We start from the raw sequence: 23,243 nt of genomic DNA on the forward strand, positions 1-23,243 counted from the left end.
CTAGTTTGTGATTTCTATTATTGCTTAAGTGATTAATCATATCCCATATATAGGTTCATTTTTTGTGGCTAAAAAGTGAGTATGATATTTCTGTCATATGATACCTACATGATAATGTAGTATGTCAGTCTGTGTCCTGTCCAGTGTCTCTCCAGATAATGGGGAAGAAATTTGTCTACCAGTCACAGGTGCTGCTGCAGAAAGTAGGGGATGATCTTATGCTGCGTTCCATTTATCTTGGAAGTCAGGAGTCTGAGGTTGGAGTAGGGAATGACATCACCCGAATTTTCTGCAATCCAGTACAAGTCCGACAACCAAGATGTTTTAGCAACACCAGGTCAGACCCGGTTAGCCACTGTCAGCCAGTTGATATCAATGCAGCTCACTGTCTTTTGCGCGCACACACACACACACACACTGTAGCAACATGTCCACAGATAGAAATTACACAGGACTGTGGGTCCACATTTCTCCTTCATCAACAGTTCAAGGTCCACACAAGTTAATACACTCTGCATCATACTTGTGTTTGACCATGTCATCAAGCTAGTTTGCTGTCTCTGTCAAGTGGGTGGCTGTTCGTCACTCAGTCTACAGCAGGAAACAGAGCTTCAAAATAAAAGCTCTGTGAGAAGTTCACAATGCATGTTTTTTTTACAAAGTTGACACGTTTGGAACCACTGGTGCAGAGGACTATTTAAATGAGACAGGTGCTCGTAAACAGTATATTACTGTCATAGATGTATAATAATGCCTTGTTACCAGATCCCAAGATGGTGCCTATTCATGCCAATGGAGTCGCTCACCTGGCGCATACGCCAAACAGTTTTTAGCTTCAGGTTTACTTCCATAATTGACCTTGTTTGCAGTTCAAGGTGTCCTGTCAACAGCTTTACAGATGTCTCTTTTATGATGGTGGCCTATGGGGAAAATGCTTTTGGCCGATGGGGAATTTTGCATACTGTGAGTGGCCGCTGGGAAAATTGTCTACATGGTTGTGCAATATTCCTGGGGGCCTGCCACTTTCCAAGTCGAATTCCAATTTCAGAGCATTTCAGTTCAAATTTCTGAGTGAGAGTTCAGAAATACCGACTTTCCAATACCAATGTAACAAACCATTATGGGGTATCTTGGTGAGTGAGGCACCGACCCCTTGAAGGTCCCCGAACCTCAGTTTGGTAATCCGTGCTCTACAAAGGGGAGGGTGGTGGGAGGTGTTAAATCAGTTATTTTGATGCTGAGCTCGGTCAGGATGGACTCCCGCAACAAGGCCTGGCTTCTTAAAAAAAGTTCCTACCCAGCATTTAAGGGAAATATGTTGTTGTAAGCAGGCTGCGGTCGGTTTTATTTCCCTCCAGCATGGCGGAGCGCGAGCAGGACGGGAATAAAGTGTGTGAAGCAGCGGAAACGGGGAGGCGGATGTAAAGTGGTCCAGCCAAATAAATAAGATATGAACGGATTTCTACTCAACCTGGCAACATCACGGAGAAGTCAACGACGCAGTGGCGAGGAAGAGATGGCAACCATGATTTAAAGACGGGAATAAACACAAGCATTTACAAAGGGAGACTTCGCGTTGAACGGAGGCTGGACTACCGAGGGGCAGCGGCGCTGCGCCCGGGCTCTGGAGCGCCGAATCCCGTTTGGAAGCCGATGAAGGGTCGGTGGTTCCTGGGCCATATGGAGGTCCGTCGTCTATAATTAAGCGACTTCTTCGGGGATTTGTTTGCATGCAGTTGTGGTCGCAAACGACGTTTAAATCACCGTAGCAAAGGTAAGTGAGGTGTCTCAGATGTAAATGCAATAATAGTTATAACTGTGATGGGGATCTGCAGCCTCACATGTTGCCATCAAGCCTTTAATTGGCGTTTTCCACACATGCAAATGTATTTGACATATTTCCTTCTCACAAATCAATCTGTCTGCTGCTCTATAAAGGGCTGCCTCCGACAGGGTTGGTATTGTGAGCTGATGAAGTCATGCTCTGATGTGTGATGGCGAGCGCATAAGCAACAGTGACAAATAAAGGCCTAATAGAAACAACAACAACAAAGCCTAAATAACATCTTCAGCATCTTGCCTTGCTGTCAGAATGAAAAGAGGCTTTGTGCAGAAAGGGAAAAGTCAGCAGTGATTTGAAGCTGCTCACATACACACACACACACACACACACACAGTTTAAGAATGTGATCAGAGCTGTAGTGTGCTCTGCTCACACAATCAGATCAATCCCAGAATAACAGGACATCTCCGGTTTCCTCCCTAATAGCTTTATGTAGGATCTGAAACTGATTGTTATCCGTATATAATAGTGTAGGCCGAGGTAAAATTCATCAGGAAAATGACTAGGAGGTCATCTGGGTGCTCCTCATTGTGTTTGTCCAAGACCTGTGGCAGACAATGAGAATGTGGCTTTCTTTAGCATGCAGCAATAGTTCTCTTGCAGACGTGTGTTTATCATTCAAAACATATAATCAGATCCATTGTTTGCTGAACAAAATAACAGTTCAGTTTGGATGTGTAGCATCCCTCAGTGTATGATACGGTAGTATTTTGGGCGATACTGTAGAAGGAATATCATTTATCCTTTCCCTCACTGACATCAGAGCAGGGGGGGTGTTGGTGTCTTGCTCAGGGACCTTTCAGTAGAAATTACAGTATTGTAGAATATACATTATCAGCTGCACTCCAAAACATTCTCAAGCGTATTAAGCCTATTTTTGACTACTACGCCTATTGACCTGATATTTGATATCACTTTCATTCTCAGTACATCCTGCCCAGTGCTTTTCCATCATTTAAACCCCCTGATCTACATCTAAAAAGACATTTTCTAATTTGTTCTTAAATAAAACTGCAATCATACTGTGTGACCTAACAAATTCCCTCATATGCAACTTTATCAGTTCATAAAAACTTTATGCGCTAATAGGTGGTGGCATCTAGCAGTGAGGTTGCAGATTGCAACCAGGTGAAACTTATCCCACTGCCAAGCGTGTTGGAGAACTACAGTGGCTGACACGAAAACACGAATGACCATATCTAGCGCTGGTGTCTGGTTTGTCCATTCTGGACCACTGTAGAAACAACATGGCGGACTCCATGAAGGAGGACCTACTCCATATGTGTATCAGGCCCTCAGATACACTGCTCAGCCTTGCTAACAATTTTTCCGAGTGGCCACTCGCAGTATTGCTTGGAAAAAAATCCCCTGCAGCCCATCAAAGCATTTTCCCCATAGACCACTATTATAAAAGAGACGTCTGCAAAACTCGTGACAGAATTTGTTGAACTGCAGACAGTCAATTATGACTCTTTCTATTATGAACTTTTGATCCATGGAGATTTTATATTTGTCAAGGTCCAGAGGAGAAACCCTACTGAGCATATTCAGTGGGCCACATACCCTGAAAGTCCGCAAGCTAGAAACTCTTTTTGACAGATGCATCAGGCGAACAGTTCCATTTGACTGAATAGACACCATCTTGGGGTCTGGTATCTCGTATCAATATCTGGTATCTGGTATCTATAATGTAGGTATAAACAGCTAATTATAAGGTTGTGAAAATACGTTGATTCTTTGTTTTAGGTGATTATATATGAATGAAAACAGTTATGAAGGTTTTATATGATTAATCCCAATAAATCCTGCCCCTAAGTCCTACACATTGGACCTTAAACCCCCTGATGTACATCTGAAAGGACCTTTCTAATTTGTCCTTGGATAAAACTGCAACCGCACTGTGTAAACTAACAGATTTCCCCATATGCAACTTTTTCAGTTCATGAAAACCCAGATTAGGCACTGATATGTCAATAGGTGGTTGATGTTGAAGTTGCAGTAGCAAATTCCTTTGAACATGATGTAATCTAGTTCAGAGTTTGGCTACAGCAGAGAATAATCTGCCAAAACTGATAAAAGACCCTGTTGAATCTTTCCCTTTGCCCCCAGATCCTAATGTCATGGGCTTTGTTCTCCCCACAGGAAGTGATGATTCAAAACATAAAGTGGTAGTCAAGTGATTGTATGTTGCACTTCAGACAGATTTTAAAAAAGAATGGTCAAAACTGAAGCAGCAGAGGCGGACATATCCTGGTATTTAGTTTGGGTGAAGCCCCAAAATGCAACCCAGTAGTCTTTTTCAGTAAACCCAAGTGCCCACATCTTTCAGATGTCATATCCCCAGTTTGCCGTAACCCCTAACCAGTCGTTTTTGTTTGGGCACAAACTGAATCAAATGTCTTGAGTAGGTGGAGTGCTGTCACGTCTGTCAGATTGGATTGGACACTTTGGTCTGCAGAAGTAGAAGAATGCACTGAAACACAAACATACACACACAAACTGGCACAGAGGAATGTGATGGGTGTGTTGGGGACAGGAAGCTGTCGCCTCTGACGGGACCGCCTCATTGTTCTCCAATCACGCTACAGCTATTTCAGGACTGTCTCTCTGTGTATACAGCATGTGTGATAATGGTCCTATCTCAGAAGGCTGCTTTTGTACGAACCTTCTAGATTTATACCAGTGAATTTAACTTAATAGGCCTTAAATTTGTCGTCCATATTACACCAAACCTAACCCCGAATCCTGTAAGTTAGCAGTTAATGGGACAGTTTATATTCTGCCCTCATGTCTGGCTGTGTCTCTCCCTGCGGGCTGAAAAGTGTACCAGCCCCACACCACACCGTTACTTGGGCAAATAGGACACATTTCTGGCATCTCTTCAGGGACTGGGTCAGCCTTCTCCAGTGGAGCTCCACTTCGTGATTTAATTAGGCTGATACAACTATTTTTTTCTTATAAATCTTGCCTGGTGCAGCTTTTAAGCTCTCAGACACTTACATAATTCAATAACGCAGCCTTTTCTGTGCAGACACATAACCCAAGCAAGCGCTGCCCCACCTAGAAGAAAATCAGCAGCATTTTGATTTCAGTGGAGAGCTTCAGAGTCAGAGGGATAAAATGCTCCTCCTGTCCAGCCCACAGACAAGAAACCCTTGTGAATTTGTACGCTCTTCTACCCATCATTCCTGTGTCTTAGCATAGGATGAAAGTAGGACCAAACCAAACTCAGGTTTTGGGGTGTATGTGCAGTACTTTAGCACAGACTGTGTGTCTAGTACCCTCACCACTAGCTGACAGTGTATTGATGTCAGTGCCTGGGTCTGTTTTCACTGGGTTGTGTTTATATTTAGTCACAAAGTCTCACCATTTATAAATAAACCTGCAGACTTGGAGCTGCTGCTGGGGAAATCTCTATCGCTTATTGTTGTCAGATGATAACCAGTGGGTTTCGAGATTGCTACTAGGGTGATGATTGCAATTACTGTGTCTCACATGGTAGACTCAGACAGTATCATGGTATTACAGTATACCAGGGTATATAGAAATCTGGTCCGAATGATTTTTAATGCTGTCAAAAATACAGATGCTCCCCTTTCTGTTGAACCATAGACTGTAAAAATATTGTATGTACCTACCGTGACGTCACCCATTGGTTTTTGGACTCATGATTTGAAGCCTTGGTAATAAATTATTAATGTATGAGTTACATAAAAAATCACTCCTCTTACAGTTGTACATTGTTTGTACCAGGCTGTAAACATGTTTATTTCTGCTGTAAAGTTGGACATTTTAAAATGGGTGTCTGTGAGGATTGACTGGCTTCTGGAGCCAGCCTCAAGTGGCCATTAGAGGAACTGCACTTCATTTTTCAGCCCCGGAAGTTGCTGCTTGTGAGATGCCGTGTTAAAAGAATACTTCACCCAAAAAATGACCATTTGTAAATCAATTAGTCATGTCGTAATATCTTGAATTTGTGAAGAAAACTTTATTTTTCTTGCATGCCTCCACAGAAAACGGCTAACATACTGATTTATTGTTTAATTGGGGACCCCGCTTAAAAAGCTATATCAAAACATTGAATTACTAACTCTCACTCAACTTATACATTGTAATACAAGTCTTGTTTGTTCAGTTGTATACTCAGTGTTTCCAAAACACATCCATTTTCATTAAAACTTTACTATTTAAAACTGAACTGAGAATGAAACTTATCTATGCTCTCCTCAAAGCTAGACTCCAATACTAAGGTGTTTTAAAAATCAATGTGTTAGGGAAGTACTGGGCGTATGACTGAATAAATGAGATTTGGATTATCCTGCAGGAGTTGTGTGAGTGTTTGTAAACTGATGTTTCTGTCGAGTTTCCCTCATGAATTCAAGGTAAGAAAAGTTTTTGGGTGAGTATTCCTTTAAGGGTGTAGTGCACCACCTGGGCCACCAGAGGTCACTCTGTACTTGTTGAACAGAAAGCTGCGCTTTGTTGAGATAACATCACAGGACTGTAAACTGCCGCAATGTCAGAGAGAGACTGCAGGGGAAAGCACCATATTTTCACATCGAATCTGGTGAATTAATGGATTATTATTGTTGGAACAGTGGACTAACTAACTAGACGACTGACATGACTAACTAAGATGGGTTTTGGGAGTTTTATTTTGTTTCTGTCCAGTTTGAATGCAGTGTGTTTTACCATGAGTTAACGAGGCAGTTAAGCTAACGTCACTTAGGTTTAGGTTAGATACTTGAATTCAGGTGGTGTACAGGAAAATGGGTCTAAGAATATTACATTTCTTGACATATTGTGGGTTTATATTGTTTATTTGTTTGTTTATTTATTATTATTTTATTCTGAAATCACACAATGTAACAGGTATAGGGGCCCACATGGACAAACTGAAGAATTAAAAAATTGTCAGATAATTAGCAAATGAGAAAATATTTATTTTTGGAAGTTAGTAAATTATTTTTATTGAAATTTTTTGGTCTTGTCATGTCTGATATCTCTCAGGAGTTGATGGAGACCAAAAACAGAGCAAAAAGGGAGTGGATATTGGAGTTAAATTCATCAGGTAGACAGAAACAGGACTCAAAATAAATGCTTTTGTTGCTTGACCAGTTGAGAACCGCTGGACCAGTTGGGAACCGCTGGTCTAAAATATATATGTCAATGTTTGCCACTTGTTGAAGTTCCCAAAGCTTTTTGTGATGTCTCCAACAGGACAAAAAGAAAAAAATCAAGTTTGAACTATTAATCAATTATCAGGTGATGTGTCGATTTATTTATTGGTCATGTTGGGCTTAGACACAGATTTTGACATGTACTTATGTAGTTTTCTACATGACACAGTCAGCAGTGAGCTGGGCGGACGTTTGGGGATTTGAAGACAAGATAGCCACATCAGGGAGTGTACCTTTAAGCTAATGGGGTAGCCCTGGCACTGCAGCAGCTCACCTACATTACAGCTTATGATCTCACACACCTAAATCACAACCCTGCTCAGATGACCACACGCACTTAGAGTCTTAGAGACGGCGGGGCAGTAGGGCAGTGATGAGTCAGCCATGTGATCCAGTCTGCACACTCCATCAATCCACTTACTGTCTCCCTTTGCCTGTGTGTGTTAGTGAAAGTCAGCGTGTGTGATTTCACCTGTGTATGTGTGAGTGTGTGCTGACAGTATGGCGTCAGTGCCCCCTACCCACCAACCACCTCTTGCTACTGAGTTCAGTCTGTACATAGTTGGAGTCTGCTGAAGCGGAAATACAACATGACATTCTGCAAGGGGGGGGTGATAATTCTGTGCAAAGCAGAAGACTTCTGTGGAAACTCACACTGTGTTTGTTTTATTTATTTTCACGGCTCTGTGGTTAAACGGTGGACAAGTACATGCTCCTATCATGAGTTTGACTGCCTCTGACAACCAGACACTGCCTTCTTTACCTCCATCCATCATACAATAGCTGTAATTTCATTAAATTAAAAGACATCTTCAGTGTAATTGCAGTAGGAATATTAACCTGTTGTGTTCTGTCAATCTAATATGAAACAGAAATGCATTTGTCCATTGCAGCATACATGCCAAACTGATCCCAGGCCACAAAATGATATCACTGTTTAAAGATTTTGTGACATATTACATGATATGTAATGAATGTTACGAAACATATACTTGCAATCCTCAATTATGATTGGCTGAGTTATGTTCGAAGACATTCATAGCCGCCAATTAGTTACCTATTGTCAAATAGGACGCAGAACTACAGAGGGCAACTGCCAACCCAAGCCCGAATCTATTTTTGATCAATTTGTCTGATTATTTGCTGATTATTTTTCTGTAAATCCACTTATCAATTAATTCACTAATAGGTATATTTCTACTACAGTTGAGTGAATTTGCTTGTTAAGTGACAAGCAACACACAGCAACGTATAACTGATGATCAACAAAACTCAGTGTCATTTTACTTATAACAACTAGACTTGAACTTCTTAATTGTTTCCTAAATCCTAGCTTCATGATTAAAGTCTTGTGAAAGCTGTTATATAAGTGATGATGGTTACGTATTTATAGTGATTTACTTAAACTAAACATGAGATTTCACATGTAAGTTCAATGTTCAGTTGGGGAATGAATGTGGTACCTGGCACTGGCTGAAGCTTAAAGAAGGTTAGTGTTAAGCGTTTGCAGAGTTCTGAGTGCATGCCTAATGTGCAATGCTCAGTTTTAAAACCAAGGCTGAGTAAGGTCAAAGGTCATCTTATTGTGCATGTGCGAGACAGGGAGGAGAGAGGACGACAAGGGGGTTTGCGAGGGGTCAGTAGGGAGGAGATATGTGGAGGGTCGAGGTTTCGTTACAGGTCAGGTATTAATAGCTCAGCCTTTAAATGTGACCTTCAATGCCAGGCTGAAGGCTAAATGTAAATTAAATTAGAGTTGGCAGTAATAGAGCGGCAGCGAGTCAAATGATCTGGCTTATCACTCCGCTGTAATAACAAGAAGCAAAATACTGTCACCATGACAATTAGTCTCTGTCAGTCAGTAAATTAAAAAAAAGTCTCATACATAATGACAGTGATGATGATGATTTCAGGTTGTTACGGGGCTTTTGGTGAGGGATGCTAAATAATTACATTTACTCAAGTACTGTACAGTATCTACAAAAAAAGAGGCACATGCAACATCAGATATCAGAAATACTTTTGATCCCCAGAGTTGGATTGAGACATGTTGAGGTTGCTCCTATACCGTATACAGGTAAAGACAAACGATAAGAAAATGTACAGTTTTGAAGTTAAAGCAGAACAGTATTGCACAACAATATACTTTTACTTCACTACATTTAAGTGACAGCTTTAATTACCAATTACTGTACAAATAAAGATTATACATCCAAAAAATATGATGATCTTATAAATATGACGGTGGTTTATAGACTAAAACAGTGGTTCCCAACTGGTGGGTCATAGTCATGGTCCCTTTATTTTTAGGTACAGTCAATTTCCGGCACAGAGATTGTATTTTGAAGTGTCATTTCCTGCCATAGATTGAGTGACTAATAGACAGCTCCTTGACAGGGACAGCAAACCAGCTGGATGATATGGCCGAAGTATGATGCTTTATGTATTAAACTAATGACCAAGGAGAAATCAGTTGGGAACCACTGGACTAAAATATAAGCAAATATAACAGTATATAAAATAGTTAAAAGTGGCCTCACCTTGACAACAATAACACTCAAAGGGACCTTTATTCTACATTGATTACCTTCACTGTTTAGACTTAAAGTAACCGACGTTTTGCGGAAAGTACTTAGATACTTTTGCTTAAGCAGCATTTTCAGGGCGGGACTTTGACTTACAACAGAGTACTGCCCTGTTTTCAACACAATGCACTGTCCAGCTAATCCAAGAGGGGTTTTGATTAGTTTAACTGGCTTAAGAAGTAGTAGAGTTGTCTCAGTTTATAAAGGAAGCTGTAATCCCTTTGTTTATCAGAAACACTCACAATCAAAACCACCAGATCTGGAGATGCATGGTTTTCACTGGACAGGAAGAGTATGACTAATTGTGATCTGAAAAGTAACTAAAGCTATTGTTATTTGTTTTGTTTTTTTAAAGATTATTTTTATTGGCTTTTTGCCTTTATTGACAGGACAGAAGGTGAAATGGGGAGACAGAGAGAGAGTGGGGACTGAAACGCAGCAAAGGTCCACGAGCCGGATTCAAACCCGCAGCCGCTGCAGCGAGGCAATGCCTCTGTACATGGGGCGCCGGCACTATCTAGTACGCTACCGACACCCCTATTGTTATTTGTTATAGAGTAAAAAGTACCTTTGCCCCCGAGATTGAGTAGAAGTGTAAAGTTGCAAGTAAAGTGCAAGTACCTCAAAACTGTACTGTCCTTGAGTCAGTGTACTTGGTTACAGTCTACCACTGGCAACAGGTGTGTAGGAGGACACATCACAACAACTCTCACAAGCTGTCAACACTTACAGTCAATTTATTAAGATAGATTTTGGTCCAATGACCTTCTGTCACCATGTGACAACAGGTATGTGTGTATGCTCACAATTGAAAAGAAGCAATCCTACAGACGAGGCAAGAAGTTATTCAAATAGAGACAAATCAAGTGACCTTGTACAACGCACATAACTTACCGAACACAAGCTCAGGTGTAATTATGTGGGAAAAACACCTTGAAAAAAATCATTAAATGCCCCTGAAATATAGTTACAGAGGCAGCCAGGGCTCCAGCTGCAGATTGAAGCCGTGTGGTAATGCAGCGGATTAGAGAAGGCATTCTGTCAACAGTAAATCCCCCCCCCATTCTCTGTTTTAATCCCGCTGCTGAATCAAGGACACCTACCTCCCAAGAGCTTCACGTGCCTGTGCTTGTATGTGTGTGTGCAATTCTGATTAGTTTTAGAAAGGCAAGAGGCAGCAGTGGGTCTGTGTGTGTTTTGTTTGCGGAGAAGGGTTTCGTTTGGCTCTCAGGATGGAGTGTGCAGGTGCTTTTGGAGTGTTTTCGGAAAAGCAAAGAGTGAAGTGCGTGCTTTAATTTGACGGGACATAGCATGCTATTCAGCACAATTTTAAGAGTTTGTACTGGTGTGTATGTGTGTGAGGGTTTGTGGCAGCTATTTGGGCACAAGTGGCTTTAAACTCTGCCAGCAGCACCATGCTCAGCAATGGCCTCTCCCCTGAGCTATTTATAAATCTGTCCAGATGTGTGGGCGTGAGTGTGTGTGTGTGTGTGTGTGTGTGTGTGTGTGTGTGTGTGTGTGTGTAAATACAGGATGAATTTAGAGGATGTTCCACAGTAAAGCTTGACATTTCTTTTGGAAAAGCCAGGAAACTGCATCGTTATTCTGACAGGGAATTATGTAGAAGTGTTACTTCTAAGCTAACATGATGTGTCTTGTGCTCCTTAAACTCGCTTTGACTTCTCGTCGTTGGATGCGTGTAGTGGAACTGACAGGAAGCAACCTTTCCTGGATTTTTCCAATGAAAATTACCCTATTTATAGGCAACACTCATGCATAAAGTGTGAGTAATTTTATGTATTTCTCTGCACAGGTTATCAGTCACGTCTCATTTCTTCACCATTTCCTGTCGTGTTTTTTCATAATGCTTTTTATAGTGTTCCCGTGAATAAGAGTTTCCATAGCTTTGTATATTCTCAATGGAATATAGTCTGCTGTGACAGAAATGTCTGGCAATGTTTTGTTTGGCATCTTCGAGGCATGCTCCACCTGTGAGGTGCTGCTGAAATAGATGGAAACTGGAGATACACACTGCCACTGTCAGCTTTCATATTGATTTTCTGAATTTTACATACTGTAGCTTGGTGTTCATAGTCTGCTTTTCTGCTGAGTAATTAAAGACCTAGTATTTCTGTGACATGCAATAGTGGATATAACAAGACCAGATCAAAACCTGGACCATGTAAAAACACACTGGAGGGCTTTTAATTTGAAATAGGGGGTGGCAGCATTCACTTATTCACGGTCTTTGTCCTTGCTGTTGTGATCTAGCTTAAAAAATCATGGTAATGCATGTTAAAATGAAGAGCAAATACACATAACACAACCCTCCCGTCCTCAGCTCCAGTAGATGATGTTCAGCCCCATGTGGCTGGTGGAGGCTGCAAAGTCATCTGCCACCATTAAAGCCTAGCTTCCACCAGTAACGATAGTTTGTAAAACGTCTCATTGGCCCTTAATCGACCAAACCGTTTGGTCAGCCTCTAGTTACAGGGTGTTCCTAAGGTCATGGCACCTGTTCCAACATCCAATTTCCACTTTCTCTTTTCTCTTTGTCTTCTCTTCTCACTTTTATGCAGTCATTACAGTGGTGAAGTTGTTAAATTTTACTCATGTGGAGGTGCTCTAGTTAGCTATCGACCTTGCAAATTCCCCAGGCTACCATGGCACACTGTTTTCCTTTCAGAAGAAAAAAAGCCAACACTTGCGTCACAACTCACTCCCACCAGTGTTGTAACTTCATCACTCACTCACTCAGTGACGGACAGATGCTTGCGTTCATGGGACTGGCCTTGCATGCTGTGCTCCAACCAAAACATGACAACAGCCTACATTTAGTTAATCAGTGGAGCTGACAATGGGGAGTATTGTGCTGATTGCTGTAGGTATTGTGTCACCACGAGGCTACTCAGGCTGAATGTAAACAGGAAAAAGTTTAATTAAGTAGGAGCTTAAACTACCGTAATGTGTCCCCCTTGGCCTCTCGGAATTTGTAATTGTTCTGTGTACTATAGACCAACTAATGAATGGATCAATCAAGAAAATAATTGGGAGATTGATGTATAATGAACATAATTGTAAGCTGCAGCCCTGCATTAGATAATATGCCAGTGTAGTGTTTACAGCTTGTTGCTCTGCCCCCAAGTGGTCAAAAAATCCGCTATGCAGGTTTAATTCGAGACATCTGGGGCCTTAAAATCCTCCATAATATGCCCTGTGTCTCATTTCTCTCTCTTCATCAATCATTTATTTGGGTCTGTCTCCCCTGCATACTCTATCTCTTCCTCTGCAGTTTTCTGCATACCTCTTCCTCCCTCTAACTCTGTCAGTAGCACGTTACACAGCTAATTTAGACGCCTTGGGGGATGGTATACTTGTCTCTGAGTGCACATCCACTCAGTCTGGAAGAATGCAGAGAAGAAGAGGAAGGAGGGGAGTGGCTGCTGATCAGTAGGTTTGACGTGACTGGTGCGGAAGCTGGGACATGGTTAGGCATAATCACCTCTTACCATGGCAACAGAAGTGCATGTGTGTGAGAGGGAGAGAAAAGAGATAATCAAGAGGAGAGGTCATGGGTGTGTGTGTGCTGGGAAAGGTCAGGTTTTGGATTTATTTGTGTCCATTCAGGAAGTGGAATGTAACCTGCTAACATCTGATGCGGGTGCAGACATCTTTACAAATACAGTGGCCTACGTTTGTGTTTTAAAGTCAGTGTAGGTGGTATCAAAGTGATAGACAAGAAAAGAGCTCGAAACATATAGTTAATTCATGTTGTCACAGTTTGAAATTTGGGGAAATGTCTGTAAAGTGATACACGAGCCATTCAGAAATAATCCATTTTGTTTAGTGGTGCAGTTACAGAAAAAAAACCCATGGTATTGTGGGTTATTTTCAGTAGGGATGTCCCGATCCAGCTTTTTCACTTCCGATCCGATACCGATATTACAGCCTTGAGTTTTGGCCGATACCAATCCGATCCAAGCTCACTTATTTTGTTGTCAGTCATGTTAGAAAAGGTTTGATCAAGCAATATTACTCTAACAAGAACAACTACTTAATCGGGTTAGTTAGAATGATCCACAACAGTTGGTATGAGAAACTGACCTGTTTATTGTTAACAGGGTTAAATAAACAAACTTTAAATTTGAACATTAACATTAAATAAAAAATATAGCTGGTTTGCTTTGGCTGCTTTGGCCCCTTAATAAACAGAAAATAAATCAACACAAGAAATCTTTAAAATGTCTAACAATGAAATTAAAATAGCAGCAAGACTCCACACATTTGTGCTTTGCTCCCCTAATAAATAAAAAAAAAAATTAACACCACAAGACATTGTTGGCATTTAACAAACAATGCAGCCTTTCCTTTTCAGTTATTTTAGTAGTGTTTTTGTAGTCCACCCATGGCTCCAATTTCACTAGCTGTGCCCAAAACAATGCCATCAGTGCTCTTTACTTAAACAGTAAGAGTGTAAACCAAATAAAAATATCACTCTCAAAAAACCAGAGCAGAAAACAGTCAGTTAACTAAGTTGACCGTTACTCTTCCTACCCTTCGTGTGTCTGCCGTCTGCATGCTGGCCTGGTGGATTGATAGTAAGAGCTGGAGCGGATCACTGGAATGGACTGCTTGAATCGCGGCGCGCTGGGCTGGCCAGAAAACCTGGAGCGGACTCCGTGATCGGAGTTCTTGGATCGGCATTTTTCCATGCAGTCCGATCCGATGCCGATGCCCGTTTTTTGCTAATATCGGCGGCCGATACTGATCCGAATGTTGGATTGGGACATCCCTAATTTTCAGTGTAATTTTTTAGATTGAGGAGATTATTCTGTAAATGTGAAATGTGTTATCTTGTTTTTTTAAAGCAGTAGTTTCACAGTTTGGGAAATACCCTTATTCATGTTCTCGCTGAGAGTTAGATGAGAACATGGATACCACTCACGGCGCTTTATCTGTGGCTAGAGCAGGAAGTTGTTTATCTTTGCTTAGCTCAGCATCAAGACTGAGAGCCGTTAGCTGTCGAAAAAGCTAAAAAATGCAAAAACCAAACCATAAAGAGCAAAGAAGGACTAGAAACCTTTTGCATTTATGAACATGCTGAGAGGAAGTCCCCTTGAGAGGCCCTCAAATTCTGGATATAAGTGACCTAATGTGAAAACCTCCTGCTGTTACCCATCAAAACATACCAGACAGGCATGTGGTTGACGTCTTATGTTAATGCAGAAACTCAGATGACAGCAGGCTAAACTTTACTCATAGCAAATGGTGTCAATATAGGATTTAGAATTAAGCCGCTGCAGTTGTCGTAAAAAGAGATTCTGCGCACCTGTTTGTGATATTTCTCACAAGAATAACAACAGCCATCTTTCTGTACCTTTATCAGCTCTCACCAATCACACACTGAAACTCTAAACATCAAACTGATCACGGAAGCATTGAACATAGTGCCTGATAAACCTCTGCACTATCCAGTAAACAACCATACACACACAGTAACAGTGTGACCTTTTTTTCCCCCCTTGTAAACAGTTTGTAAGCAAAACTGAGTGCCCATCAGACTGATTTAGATGCATTAGTGGCATGGAAAATTACTGTTGGTTGATTTTGGGGTGAACTGTCCCTTTAAGTAATGAAGAAAAGGAAATATATGGCACTGATGTTTAAAAGAATCAAATTAAAAGTGACTATTTACTACACACACAAAGTATTGACCGTAAAATACTCACCACCATCCCTCTTTTTGTCCCCTTGTCCTCCTCTTTCCCCTATCACCTTTCTGACTTCCTGTCTCTCTCTCTGTCTCTCCTATAGGTCTTCCCTCCACCCCTCTCCTCCCTGTGGAACATAGGATCGCCCTGTCATCACCCCCTCCTCCCTGGACAGGCCAGCAGAAGGATTACTGGATCGCCTTTCATCCTTAATTCCTCGTCTCTCTCTGCCCATCTCCCGCCTCCACCACTTCCCTGTATCATAATGGATACCTGGATGATTTACGAAGTACTCTAGTGCCCTAGAGCAAGGCATTGCTCTGCTGTTGACACTCGAGTGTTAGTCAGGATGGACAGGCATCCTAGGGTGTTGAGAGAGATAAATCAACATCAGTGTTCACAGAGGAAACGTGATATCCATGACTGATCTAAGAGAGTTTAACTATGTTTCAAACTGCCTCATGACACCTCGATTGACCACTAGTGGATTCTGGGAGTTCTGAAGTGCCTTGCCCAAGGGAACGCCAGCAGGGCCAAGAGCATGTACATCAAGGGACCCTAAATCTTTTTTTTAAGTTGCTTTGGACAGCTTCTCTTGTGATTACTCCATTCATCTGTCTATACCTCTATACCTCAATCATTTCTCCTTTTGTCCTTGCTTCATCTTCCCAGCATTCATTGCTTCTTCAGTTTGGTCTGGTTCACTTTTAAGCTAAAGGGCCCAAGTGTCCTTTTCCTTTCTTCCTTCTTCCCTCACTTCCTTCCCCCTCCCACCCCCTTTGTTTTGTTTTTTGCCTCACCCACCTGGCCTCCACCATTCGCCCCTCTCTCGCAACGGCCGTCCTCCCCCCTCGCTCCCGCCCCCATTCATCCTCCCCCTCCCTCTCCTCCTCCGCCCCCTCCTCCCCCCACCACCATCATCATCACCACCACCATCCTCACCCCCAACCCCACTCCCCCCACCACCACCACCATCACCACCACCACCACCAACTCTCGTCCTCTCTCCCTCGCTTCTCGCCCCCTCCCTTCTCTGCCTCCTCTTCTGCGGGAACCATGGCGATGGCTGCCACCGCCTCCTCCTCTCCCTCATCCTCGTCTTCCCCCAACGGCAGCGCCCGGGAGCACCTGCTGGCGGTGCGTCGGCGCACCCCGCACACTCGGCCATACACGATTGGTCCGGACAACCTGCGCAGTCTGTCGGTGCAGGGCGGGAGCTCCACCTCTTCGTCCTCCTCTGCTATGTCATCAGGGAGTCAATCAGAAACGGCAGGGGTGGGACTCCAGAGGGCCAACAGCGACACAGACCTGGTGACATCAGACAGCCGCTCATCACTCACGGCGTCTACGTACCAGTTGACTTTAGGCCACAGCCACCTGGTGATTTCCTGGGACATCAAGGAGGAAGTGGATGCCACCGACTGGATCGGCCTGTACCACATCGGTGAGCAAACCTGCTTCAGGAGGGCGACCTCAAGATCTATGTTCTGAATTTCATGGAAGCATTGATATGATACAACAAGGGCCGCGCCTAGTGATTAATGTCTAATATCAGTTAACCCCTCAGTTATCTTTTGCTGAAACAACTTCTCGTTCAGGGTATAAAGTTATAGAAAATAGTGAAACACAGCCATCAGTTTCCCAGAGCCAAAGTTAATGTCTTCAGATTTTACTGTGACAAGCAGCAAAGCTATTATTTTCATAATGAATCAGTAGAATATACAAATATTTTAATTTAAAGATATATCCTCAAGTTCCAGCAAAAATGCTGGTCACCTCATTGACCTTTCGCTAAGCCTCATCCCTGTTCATTACTGTTGTTACACCTGTCAAGCTTTTTATTCTTGCATGCCACATTTTTAATGTACAATTAAAGTTCACAGTGCTTTTTGAAACAAGTCATTTCCAATTGATGGACACAGGTTTTCTCAGCTGAAATAACAGTTTCATCAGCTGCTGGCAAGCTAATTCACATCAGCTCTGTAAGTTGGCTGAAAACTCCATAGCCAGCTTTTAATGTTTCCAGCTGACTCATTTAATACAAGGGATTTTTGATGGCGACATGATATCATGCTAAAAGACCGAGGCTGTGCTGTATGTTCCAGACAAAGAGTCAGCATCCTGATCAGCTGATAATCAGAAGAAGACATGATAGCCTTGCATAGTTAGAGTTACTAAGCTATGATTGGACAAGTGCTGTTAGGAAGAGGGATTTTCGAACAGTTAGATGATTAATGAACGAAGCGTTTCACCGCTAACATCTTGTCAGCATATCGATGCAGTCTTGCCTCTATGAATTTCCAGGTCTGATGGGCCTGATGTTTTAGAGGCCAAATACAGTGGTGTAGGAATGAGTCCTAACACCATGAGTTAGCATTTTTGCACTTTCGGTTCCCTCATCTCAAAAGCAGTAGGTTTTTGAATTGGTTTTTGGTTAGACGCCTGAAATAAAATGCTGTTAATGAAAGCTGAAGAGACATTTTGTTCTACGACATAAAATAGCTTCCGTCAGTAAATACCCCACTCATGAATTTTTAAGCTTTTTTGTGTCTTACAAAAGGCAATTGTTAATAAATTCCTGAACATGGCTTCGCAGCCTTATGGTGGTGGCCACGATGAAAACATGAGACCACATTATAGTGTAAGTTTTATAACCTTTTTTGCAATAATCCAAAATCCCATGGGAAAATCTCATGTGCTTTTTGACAAGGGAACCAGGGTGATGTTAACTACTGGGTTGGCCAACAAAAACAATCTGCACCATTATTGCACAACATTTTACTGTGTCACTTTACCTTAAACTGCCTTTTTAAACCATTAATTTTACTGTAACATCACTATAAAATCCAAAGCACAGCAAGTTTTTTAGCAAGCTATTAGTTGTGCACAGCTAGCTCTCAAATGGACTTCCATTGTGGTCTGTTCTTGCTTGCTCATCGTCATCATCATCATCATGCTGTCCGTGTTCCTGCCTCCTGTCTCTCACTTCCATGTTGTCTCTCCTTCTGTCTGTCTCCCTGCCTGCCTGTCTGTCCACTTGTCTTTTTTTCTATTTGTCTGGTGTTGTCATAAGAATTGCCATTGAAGAAATTACAACTTGCAACTCATCTCAAGATTAGAGCATGGCATCAGCCCCGCTGCTGCTGCATTAACTGGCTAATGGATGGTGGGCTTGGGTTGTGTGTGGAGAAGGTGGTGAGAGAAGAGGGGAGGTTATCCTGATGAAAAGTGATGCTGACTCAGCACCAGTAGCACTTAAGGGCAGTATTTGTGTTCTCATATTACACTCTCTCTCTTTCTTTCACACACACATATACACACATTTCAAGTACCTCGTCCTAGAGTGATGTACAGGTGAATGACAGAGCGTGTAGTGAAGTGCAACCTGTCTGTCCCATAATAATACGACAAAAATACAAACATATGCGAGAATTTTTGAATGCCATTAATACAACAATTTTTTTTACATACCTCAGGGGACTGTGGTACATTATCGGCATCAGAAAATGGGTTTTCTTTTCATTTCACTATTCTTTTTTATTTTTTGTAGTGGAAGGCTCAATCCTGAACTGCCATTATTGTAAGAGACAACCCATTTGCCAGAAAAAAAGTGGCATTGTTCGTTTGTGCAAACCAAGGCTAGGTTACATTTGCATGTTATTATGTAGCAGATACACTGAAACTTTAAGGAAAGGATTATGTTTGGGTTTAAAACACCTGGTTTTAAGGAGCATAATCCCTGCTGGAAAAGCAGTGATGTCTCTGTAGAAAAACATCTTTGTTTTGTGCCACTATCCTGGCAGGAAAAACAGTGATGTCTGGGTAAAAAAACAACAGCTCTTTGTGGGTAAAAAAACAACCATGTTTGGCACCTTAAAGGCTTTAAACACCGCAATGACTTGCCCTTCTGTGCAGAGTTTGCATGTTCTCCCCGTGTCAGTTTGGGTTTTCTCTTGGTACTCCGGCTTCCTCCCGCAGTCCAAAGACATGCAGGTTAATTGGTGACTCTAAATTGCTGGTCGGTGTGAATGTGGGTGTGACAGGTTGTCTGTCTCTGTGTGTCAGCCCTGTCCAGGTTTACCCCACCTCTCGTCCAATGTCAGCTGGGATAGGCTTCAGCACCCTGCAACACAGGATAAGCAGTTACGGAAAATGAATTAAGCATAAAGAATTTACGATTGTGTATCCATGTTAAATTAAAATTAAATATCTAAAGGGACAGTCACCCAATTACAACAAGTATTATTCAGTTTGATATATAGTAAATGCAAGTGTTTTTTATTCCTCTACATTATAGCATTGATCCAAATGTATTTTCCCAGTGGCTAGTAGTGTTTATTCTGATATGTTTACATGAGTTTAATATGAGATAAAAGCCACTCTGTGTTAACAGCTGGGCTCGGTGATGCCCTGCAGTTCTCAGGCTCAGGTGTGAAAGAGCAGCTTTCAGCAGCCAATGAAATACACACCGTTTTACAAAAGCTAAGGGCATCTCAAACCACAGGTGACTGATTTTGTGTGTGTGTGTGTGTGTGTGTGTGTGTGTGTGTGTGTGAGTGTGAGTAAGAGTGGGTGCCTGTGGACAATCCTCTATCTGAGACAGAGAGGCAGAGAGAGCCAGTGAAAGGTGATCTCTCTCTATCCCTCCAGCCTCTCTGCAGCTCTTCCATGGTATTGACCCATGCAGGGGGATTTCTAGGGTTTTTCTCCCCAGGGGAAGGCACTGTTTCCAGCCTGGCTGTCGGCCACGTTCCCCTGGAGCCGCCTGAGCTCCATAACCTCACCCTGCTGTCTGACCTGTGTGTGTATAAGGGTTCCTGTGTGTGTGTCACACTTCTCACACTGGAGTTTATACGGGTTGGATGATTGCAGGGTTATCAGGTCAGACAGGTGTGTGGGTGTCTGTGTGTGTGTGAGGAATACTTATTTGCTGTCACCAGTAAAGGCTCATGGTTTATTGATGGTGACCTGATGTGACAGAGGGCAAGGGGTGTCCTGTATATGTGTCTGTGCCTGTGCGTGTGTGTGGCTGACATCGGCATTGATCCATTAGGACACGAGCCATTTGTCACAGGACGTACACATAAATGTTTGATGGCTCAACAGGCACAGACAGGGATGTGGTTTATGACCTGAGGGAAGAGTTTCCCTGTTGAAGATTAAACTAGTGAATCCCAACCTTTTTTTGTGAGCCCTTAGGAAGGCCGTGGCTGTAGCTCTTTGACACATTTTCAATATCTGAGTTGTTAGCAGTTCCACCAAAGAGGCATTTCTCCACTGAACTTCTCACATGGTTTTTAAATAATTGTTTCCATCTCATTAAGTAATTTTAACCTGTAATTGAGTCCTCAAGTTTTGTTTTTGTCTCCAGGCAGACCTATAGATACCATTAGAAGAACTACAGTTTTTGGCACACCACTCTTGGATTTAAAAAAAGTAACTTCCAACTCTCTCCTCTGTTGACATAAATAATCTTTTGCCGAAGTGTTTGCCCATGCTGCTGCCTCATTAAGTGAGTCGAGACATAGCTGTTTGTGACCTTACTAAATGTCTAACAACTGTGCGGCCTAATTTACATAAGCTTTGTCAGGCCATGTGTGTGTGTTATTAAAACAGATGACAGAGAAACACAGAGGAACAGCTTGTGAATATAAATGTGTTTGTGTGTTAAACAGATGAGACGTGTGTGGCCAACGTTTGGGACTCCAAGAATCGTGGCGTGAATGGCACCCAGAGAGGACAGATCGTGTGGAGACTAGAGCCGGAACCCAACTTCATGGAGCGTGAGTGGACCCCATGGGTGCTGTGTTTGTCTTTGATAAAGTATTCTGCTGATTTTACTTGTCAGTTGTGTAATGTCTTTGGTGGATATGGAAGAGCTTTGTCAAGTCTGAGAAAATAACCATCATGATGTCACAGCAGTGTCTTTATTTGTGTGTTTTCTCCACAGCGGAGACTAAGATCTGCTTTAAATACTATCATGGTGTAAGTGGAGCATTAAGAGCAACAACACCTTGTATCACAGTCAAGAACCCTGGAGTACCGGTATGTTAGCGTGTGTTTCATCGACATCCCACTTAGTTTGTTTCTACTACTTTCTGTTTTGTCTGTCTTCTATAATGACCTCTATTCCAGTTATGAAAATGTCACGCCCTTAATCCACCATTGATTGGCTTCCAGAGGCCAGTAATTGGTGACTTATTTATCAAGCATTTCAGAAGTGACTCTTTGTCTTGCTCCATACATGTGAGACCTACACATAAAAAGTGCTGCATTTAGTGTTTTCACACCTAATCACCAGAAAAATGTTTCATTGTCTGTCTCTGCAAACCACAGATGCGTTACAATTGCACATTATTATGTAGGGGATACATTAAAACTTTCCATTTCTTTGTGTTTCAACATCACTTTGGTTAGTGTGTGGTGAGGTGTAGGCACAAAAACCACTTAGTTATGGTTAGGAAAAGATCATGTTTTGGTTTAAAATATGCAGTTTTGGTGGCATAATCTCTGCTGGAAAAGCAGCAGTGTCTTGGTAAAAAACAGCATTCAATTTTCGGGTCCATGTTATTGGTCCGACATCCCATTAGTCTGACGTCCCATTGTTCCGATATGTGATTATCCTAGGCTATACTGTATTTGTGTACCATAGAGGATCAGCAAATGCAACAAAAGTAGGCTACTGGTCGAGATGCAAGTGCCATAGAGAGAAGAGAGTGAAACACCATAACCTCCTGTTATTAACTCTGGGGTCGGGGTTGTGTGGGGAGCTTTCCGCGGTGCTGAACGGCTCCCGGCGGGCGTATTTCTGCCTTGATGGTGCGCCACGACCGGCTCTGGGTCAGCTGGGAAAGGCTTGAGGCGAAGCAGGCTCACAGCTTATGTGTTTGCCACTTTCTTTTTCATTTTAAGCCACACCATGATCTTTTCCTAACCGTAACCAAGTGGTTTTTGTGCCTAAACCTAACCAGACCTTAACCACAGGGCATCATGATGATTTCGGAACAACGGGACTTCGGAACAATGGATTTAATATGATCGGAACAATGGGATGTCAGACCAATGGGCTGTCGGACCAATGGGCAGTTCCCCAATTTTCATGGCACTATCCTTGGTGGAAAAACAGCAACAGGTCATGAAAAAACAGCCACTATTGGGGGCTAAAAAGCCACAGAATACACAGCCACAAGTTGCCAGAAAACAGCCACATTTGGGGGCTAAAAAGCCACACAGCACACAGCCACAGGTCGCAAAAAAACAGCCATGTTTGGGGGCAAAAAAGCTGCAGGACACAGCTACATGTCCCAAAACAACAGCCACTATCATGGGCTAAAAAGCCACAGGATACTCAGCCACAGGTTAGCAGAAAACAGCCACTTTGGGAGCCACACAGCCACTGGTCGCAAAGCTGCAGGACACACAACCATGTATTGCAAAAAATCAGCCATGTTTGGGGGCTAAAATGTTACAGAACACACAACCATAGGTTGCAAAGATACAGCCATGTTTGGGGGCTAAAACGTTGCAGAACACACAACCATAGGTCGCAAAAATACAGCCATGTTTGGGGGCTAAAAAGCTGCAGAACACACAGCCGTGGGTTGCAAAAACCAGCCATGTTTGAGGGCCAAAAAGCTGCAGGACACACAGCCATAGGTCACACAAAAGCAGCTTCGCTTGGGGGGCTTAAAGGCTGGAGGACACACAGCCACAGGTCACAAAAAACAGCCACGTTTGGGGAGCTAAAAAGCCACAGATAACACAACCTTAGGCCGCAAAAAACAGCTATGTTTGAGGGCTAAAAAGCCAAAGAACACACAGCCATAGGTTGCAAAAAACAGCCATGTTTTAGGGCCAAAAATCCACAGAACACACAGCCATAGGTCACAACATAACAGCCAAGTTTGGGGGCTAAAAAGCTGCA

The 23,243-nt window shown here is 42.5% G+C and overlaps 1 protein-coding gene across 2 annotated transcripts in view; it reads left to right on the forward strand.

The window, feature by feature from the left end:
* Positions 1–204: 204 nt before the first annotated feature.
* Positions 205–23,243, forward strand: part of hecw2b (HECT, C2 and WW domain containing E3 ubiquitin protein ligase 2b) — a 39,679-nt gene continuing 16,640 nt past the window's right edge. The window contains exons 1-4 of one of the 2 annotated variants that reach the window (XM_078165611.1): positions 205–337; positions 15,423–16,763; positions 20,995–21,102; positions 21,270–21,364. In XM_078165611.1, coding sequence (XP_078021737.1) covers positions 16,376–16,763; positions 20,995–21,102; positions 21,270–21,364 — 591 coding nt within the window. In that variant the 5' untranslated portion in view covers positions 205–337; positions 15,423–16,375. Of the gene's footprint in view, positions 338–1,224; positions 1,775–15,422; positions 16,764–20,994; positions 21,103–21,269; positions 21,365–23,243 lie in introns of those variants that run through there. The other variant, XM_033615975.2, reaches the window with a different exon arrangement.

This window comes from Epinephelus lanceolatus, chromosome 24 (assembly GCF_041903045.1).
Source record: "Epinephelus lanceolatus isolate andai-2023 chromosome 24, ASM4190304v1, whole genome shotgun sequence".
Lineage (NCBI taxonomy): Eukaryota > Metazoa > Chordata > Actinopteri > Perciformes > Serranidae > Epinephelus > Epinephelus lanceolatus.